The sequence below is a fragment of the Marmota flaviventris genome, chromosome 9 (genome assembly GCF_047511675.1).
Source record: "Marmota flaviventris isolate mMarFla1 chromosome 9, mMarFla1.hap1, whole genome shotgun sequence".
Lineage (NCBI taxonomy): Eukaryota > Metazoa > Chordata > Mammalia > Rodentia > Sciuridae > Marmota > Marmota flaviventris.
In genome coordinates, this window is record NC_092506.1 from 12,918,505 (window position 1) to 12,925,822 (window position 7,318).

General features: G+C 42.0%; 1 protein-coding gene across 1 annotated transcript; it reads right to left on the reverse strand.

Annotated features, from left to right (window-relative positions):
* Positions 1-384: 384 nt before the first annotated feature.
* Positions 385-1,320, reverse strand: LOC114100078 (olfactory receptor 4D9-like). The gene has a single exon (XM_027944691.2). The coding sequence runs from the start codon at positions 1,318-1,320 to the stop codon at positions 385-387; it is 936 nt and encodes a 311-aa protein (XP_027800492.1).
* Between the last annotated feature and the right edge of the window lie 5,998 nt (positions 1,321-7,318).

The following is a 7,318-nucleotide window of genomic DNA, read 5'->3' on the forward strand; positions in this document are numbered from 1 at the left end:
TTATAGACTTTACTTCTGTCCCTGGAAGTCATTTTACTAATTATCTCCTAGGCAACACATGATGCTACCACAACTCCAAAGTCAAGAGATAATTTCTGTTTAGACTCTATTCCCTCACCTGTAAGATGAGGTATTTGGATGGTATAAGCATTTGAGTTCCTTTAAGAGCTGACAGTTTATAGACGTGAAGCTCTAATTTGCCATCAGTCTCACCCAGAGAAAAACTTACAGAGGTGATTGTCTCAGGGAAGACTTAGTAGAGGACTCCGCTGTGGAGCAAGGATAAAATTTGGTCTCAAGATGGTATATTGAAGGGAACTTTCTATTGTGTCATAAGGAAATATTTTTTTCAGTTCTTATTTTCCAATCTGGAATTCATAGCATCTATTGCTTTTCAGAAGGTCCAAGTCTTTTCTTTAGTCTCCTCATGGCTGACTTCATCTCATGGTTCCTCAGGGTGTAGATCATGGGGTTCAGAACAGGGATGATGACAGTGAAGGTGATGGAGACAGCTCTGTCCATGGGGAGGGCAGTGAAGGGTCGGGCGTAGACATAGATGCAGGGCACAAAATGCAGGGTCACCACAGTGATGTGGGAGGTGCAGGTGGAGATGGCTTTCCTCTTGCCCTCTCCGGTGTGTGACCTCAGCATGGTCAGGATGACTGTGTAGGACACAAGGAGGAAAACAAACCACAGGGTGGAGATCAAGCCATTGTTGGAAATCATTAAGACCTCAAGAGCGAACGTGTCAGTGCAGGCGAGTTTGAGGACCTGGGGGACGTCACAGTAGAAGCCATCAACAACATTGGGTCCACAGAAGGGCAGCGGGAGCAAGAGGGAGATCTGCACGATGGAATGGATGAAGCCCCCCACCCAGGAGGCCACGATGAGGGCAGTGCATCTCCCCCTACTCATGATGGTCACGTAGTGCAGGGGCTTGGAGATGGCCATGTAGCGGTCAAACGCCATGACAGAGAGGGAGAAAATGTCTGCCCCACCAAGGAGATGGAAGAAGAACATCTGGGTGATGCACCCATTGAAGGAGATGGCCTTTTTCCTTGACAGAAGGTCCACCAAGACCTTAGGAGCCGTGATGGAGGAGAAGCAGATGTCCAAGACAGAGAGATTGCGGAGCAGGAAGTACATGGGGGTATGAAGGCGGGACTCCCAGGTCACAGCGACCATGATGAGGAGGTTCCCCATCACAGTTGCTGTGTACACACAAAATAAGAAAATAAATAAGAGCAAGCTCAGCTCTCGGGATTGGGTCAATCCTTGAAGAATAAATTCTTTCACCCTGGTGTAATTTCCCTGCTCCATTGGATCATGTTTCTTCTACTTCTTCAACCACTTGGGGAGAAAATACTCTTGTTATAGAAGGTACATCACTGAAAACAAAAAGAAGTCAAGTTTGTGTACTTGGGATGTTATTTTTTTAGGGCCATTTTCTGTTTGGGCAAGGATGTCTAAGGTAAGCTGTCATTGGTAGATAATTGGTGTTTTAGTCAGCTTTTTCGCTGCTGTGACTAAAGGACTGGACCAGAACAACTGTAGAGGAGGAAAAATATGTAGGGACTCACAATTTCAGAGCTATCCATCCATAGATAGCAAGCTCCATCCCTCAGGGCTCAAGGTGAGGCATCATGGCGGAAGAGTGTGGCAGAGGGAAGTAGCTCACATGGTGATTAGGAAGGAGAGGGAGAGAGAGAGAGAGAGAGAGAGAGAGAGAGAGAGAGACTCCCCTGGCCAGATACAAAGTATATACCCCATAGGCATGCCCCCAATGAACCACTTTCCCCAGCCACACCCACCTGTCTTCAGGTACTACTAAGTTTATCCCATCAGGGATTAATTTACTGATTAGGTCAAGGCTATAACCATTTCTCTTTCAAACTTTCTTACATTGTCTCACATGTGAGCTTTTGGGGGACATCACATCCAAATCATAACAATTGGTGTTTCTTCAGTTCTCTCAGAGTGGAATAAAGAGTGGATTTCTAATGATGTCGTTGATTGAAAGTCATCTATTGGTATGTTCATAAAATTCTACTTAACAAATTTCATGGTTGGAAAATTTTATATAGTCTATATTCCTCTTGAAAATTTAGTAAATTCTCTGAGAAGTAAAGATGCTAGTTTAAATTTATTCAACCCAAGTTTACCTCAGACCACTCTCTCCCTCTTATTTACATTGATCAAATCTAGTCTTCCAAATGACATTATTTGAGTCATACTGACTAAAACGCACTATTGTAGATTTCCTGCAAAATATAATTCTTTGAAATAATTGCAGGTATGTTCAAATCTGGCATTTAAAAGATATGTGGTTCTAGGGCTGGGGATGTGGCTGAAGTGGTAGCGTGCTTGCCTGGCATGTGTGCGGCCTGGGTTCGATCCTCAGCACTACATACAAACCAAGATGTTGTGTTGGCCAAAAACTAAAAGAAAAAATAAATATTAAAATTCTCTCTCTCTCTAAAAAAAAAAAAAGATATGTGGTTCTAAACCATGGAATATCATTCACTGATAAAAAGAAAAAAGCTCTCAAGGCCTGGGTGGGCCTGGAGGAAACTTAAATGTTATTGCTTAGTGAAAGGAGCCAATCTGAAAAGGTACAAGCTGTATGATTCCAAGTATGTGACATGCTTGGAAAGACACAAAACTGTAGGGACAATAAAGTGGTAAGTGCTCACCAGGGGCTGGGATAGGAAGGGTGAATAGGTGGAGCATAGGAGGTTTTTAGGGTAGAGAAACTGTCTTGTATGATGCTCTAATAAGCTGCCTATGATACTGTAATCGATGCTACAACTATCCTGGATGATACTATAATCACGGATATATGACATCACACATTTGTCAAAACCTGTTGAAGTGTACAACAGAGTGATCCCTAATGTAAGTTATGGACTTTAGTTAATAATAACACTCCAATATTGGTTCATCAATTGTTAACTAATGTACTACACTAATGAAAGATTTTATTAATGATAAGGGAAACTGGTGGTGGTGAAGAGAGCGGGTATATGGGAACTCTCTGCACTTACTGTTCAGTTTTTCTGTGAACCTAAAACTGCTCTAAGAAGTAAAATCTATTATTTTTATTTTTTTTTAAAGAACAGATGTGCCAAAGGATAAAAAGGTCTAAAACATAATGCAAAGGTACACACTTTTTAAACTTTTATTACCAAACTTTACTTCCTCCAAATCCCAATTCAACTCTTTCCCTTGCTTCGCACCCTGTTTCAAAGAGTGTGAAATAAGTTTAAAATAAGTACAATGTTTTGGGCATTGATACACATCTGGATATAGTGGTTTTGTTAATTGCTCAAAGTGAAATTGCCTGTTGTGGCTTTCTTTTTGCTTTTTAAAATCGGCTTTACTGAGGTGTAATTTACCTACAATGAACTTTGCACATTTAAAGGATAGAATTTGATGGGTTCTAACATCAAGATACATAATATTTGTGTGTGTGTATTTATATATATGTGCATACATTATCTATCTGTCTGTCTGTCTATCTATCTATCTATCATCTATCTAATCTCGGAGAAACCACCATAATTAGGATAATGAATACTTTCATCACCCCACAACATTTCCTCATGCTTCTGAGAACTGCAGAATTGTCAGACCAAAGCAATTGTACTAGACCAAAATCTAGCATGGTATGTTAGTCAGTTTTCGTTGCTGTGACAAAATACTGGGTATACACAACTCAAAAAGAGGAAATGCTCATTCTGGCTGGTTTCAGAGGTTTTAGTCTGTGGTGGTTGGGCCTGTGGCCTTGTGCCTGTGGCAGCACAGGACATTACCTCAAGGTGGTAGCATGGGGCAGAGGCTGCTGCTCACCTCATGGCAGCCAGGGGGCAAAAAGAGAGAGGAAAGGGCTGGGGTCCCCACATCCCCCTCCAGGACATGCCCCCAGGACCTGCCTCCTTCTGCCCTGCTCCTCCTCCTAAGTGTTCCACCACCTCCCTACTGTGCCACAGGCTGGTGACCAAGCCTGCAGTCCTTGGGCCTCTGGGGCACATTTAAGACCCCATCATGACACATGGCTTCCAGCTGCGTAAGGTCATAAGGCCGTGTCCCTCGGATGGCCCCAGATCCTCATTAAAATGCCTGCCCAAGAAAGCCAAGGCGTCCAGGAGAATTTACTGTGTGTTCTATTGAAAAGCCTGACCGTGGGCCCTGACCTCCCTTTCTTAAAGCATTTACTAAAAAGAGCTCGCAATTGTGCATAAGTGTCTCTTAAAGCCTCAGAAATTTCTTTCTCCTGGACCTGCGAGCCATTTCTTTGTCTTTTTTTCAGGAAGGCCGGATCCTCTGCCTGCGTCCCTGCAGGGGCTCTGCAGGAGGGCCTAATCCTGGCTTTGAGAACCGCTGCCCCAGACCTGTCTGCCTAATCGCATTTGTGCTCACCAGGCCTCAGCAATTTTTTTACCTCCTGACTCTGACCCGCTATTCTCCCTGGCCTTCTTTTGTCCCTTCGAATGCCCACATCTGCCCACATCGCTGCTTCACAATGACAACAGGGCTCGGCTGCATCCCCTTCCGTTGGTAGACACTGAGTCAAGTCTGTTTCACGGTTCTAAGGACCGTCTGGCTGTGTTCGTCTTTGACATGCCTTTGTACCCTCCCCTGGGCATTCTGCCCACACTGAGGTCAACCCTGGTCCTGCTCTTAACCACGGAGCTCTCTGGGTCCCCCAGGACTTTTCCTCTGATTTTATTACCAGAATAGAACTTGGGGTGAGCTCACTTTCTTCCTAGGTTCTTGTTCTTTCCTTTGACGTTTAAGCCACACAAAGCTAATTCTGCAATCTTACTTCCATCTGTTAATTAATCCAACAATAACTCAGAGGATGTAATTGCTTTCAAATGTTTAAAAAAAAGTGGCCAGGTAGTTTCTTCGCAGTAAATATTTTGAAAAATAATAATAATAATAAAAAAGAAAATCAGAACCCATGCAGTTTTTCAGATAATGCATAAAGGGCTCTTTTATTGTTTGTATTTGAACTATGAAAGGAGGTAACATGGTAGATTTACCCTAATTTGGGAGACTTGAGCTTTGATGCCAACCTCAGACATTGATGGAGAAATAGTACACTTTTATTTATTTATTACAGGGGATTGAACTAACTAGGGACGCTTAACCTCTGAGACACATCCCCATCCCCCCCCATTTATTTATTTATTTATTTAATTTAGAGACAGGATTCACTATGTTGTTTAGGGCCTCACTGAATTGCTGACTATGGCTTTGAACTCATGATCCTCCTGTCTCAGCCTCCCAAGCCACTGTGCCTAGTTCTTTTATTTATTTATTTTTTAAACTGAGGGCCTTGTTCATGCTAGGCAAAAGTTCTACCCTTGAGTTACATCCCCAGCCATTTTTATTTTTTATTTTGAGATAGGGTCTGACTCAGTTGCCCAGGCTGGCCTAGAACTTGTGATCCTCCCCTCTCAGCCTCTCTAATAGCTGGGACTACATGTGTGTGACAGTGTACCTAGCAATAGCGGAGTCTTTAAAGGCACCTAGATGCTGTCTTTCATCAGTGAAATGGGAGCATTGGTGACCTCAAACCCTTTTGAAGATGTGGGGGCGAGGGGGGTGGTGGTGTCTGCACAGCATGTAACCCTAATATGGCCTAAGGAACCCGCACATTCCAGTTCTTGGAGCCTTAACATTCAATTCTTCTCCCTAATGTTGTCCTCAGTTATCTGGTGACAAGGCACAGTTTTATTCTGTCCATTGCTTCGTGATAGTTAAACCTCAAGTAACTACAAACCCCAGCTAGCCAGGTTTGTTTCTTGACATTTAACTTTAAGCTGATTGGCACTGGCAAGAAAAATTTCAGAGATCAAGAATTTCTAAGATCAGTTTAGGGTAGTGGGAAAGAGACTGGGTTTTGCAACCCAGAATGGCCACTTTTAGATATTGGGCCTGTTGCTCTCTAGATGTTTAATCTTTGGATAGTTATTCAATGTTTCTATGTTTCCTCATCTCAACGATTGAGCTAATAAAGAGACTATTAAAGGAGATGACTCATGCAGGAAGTCTAGAAGCATATCTGATGTTCTTCCATACATTTTAGCTATGTTTATTGTAGGCTGAATTCAGGCATAAATACCTTCAGTATTATATAGTCTGTATTGATATTTAGAACAATTGTCCTGAGACAATGTAGGAATCTTGTATAAATTATCTATGGCTGCTTTTCAACAAATGACTTCAAACTTAGTGGTTTAAAACAACAAATTTTTTTTTTCTCACAGTTTCTGAAGATTAGGAAAGTGGAACAGCTCCGTTGGTTCAGGATCTCTCAGGAGATTGCAGTCAGAATGTCTGCCAGGTCTACAGTCATCTTGAAGCATGACTCATTGAAAGATCCACTTCTGTGCTCATTGGTGTGAATCTTGGTAACAGGTCTCTGTTCTTCCCTGTGTAGGTCTCTCCATCAGTCTCTTAATAACTGACTTCCCCCAGGACAAATGATCTGAAATAGTGAGAAATTAGCGAAGGCCAGCAGCCTGAGTATCCTTTATAACTTCATCTTCTAAATGATGCATCTGATTTACTACATAATGGTGTGACTGAGAAAATGGGAAGTCATTGGGGACCTGCTGCTAAAAACACCCAAGTACTTAATATCCAAAAGCTTATGTTTACTGAAGCAGAAAAGTAAAATAATATATGACTCAGATCTCGAATCTCAATCCCAGTCACTACTTATTGTCTGTGTAACTTTGGGCAAATTATTTAGTCATGTCTTAGTTTTATTCTTTTGTGGATATCATCATAATTACACTTTTCCTCTAGAGAGGTTGGGGGATAAGAGAATGTATGCAAAACACATATGCTGTTTGTCTGATGAGCAGAAAGTTCTCAATAAATACTATTATTATTGTTACTTATTATGTTTACTGAAACAGAAAAATTAAAATAATACATGTAAGGAAGATTCTTAACAGAGTGTAGAAAGAAGAAGGTCTCTGGTCGGTTGTGGGTAGCGATAACATCCAAAGAATTAGAAATTTCCACGTGTAAAGAAAGAGCCAGTAGGTTGAAACACTCTCGGCTTTTGGCACCTTAGATGACAGCCCAGGGCTCTTACCTCCAGTGGCTTCTATGAGTAGGACGCAGCCTGTTTAGTTTCCCTGAAGCTCAAGGTCCTCTTCTTGACATTCTAGATTCAAGTGGAAAATTCCATCTCACTTCTACAGGTCACATTTTGAATGGAAATGTGGTTCATTTGTTACAGAGATTACCTGGCATTACTATAGTTACAGGTCACGATGGTCTAGAAATTAAACACTTC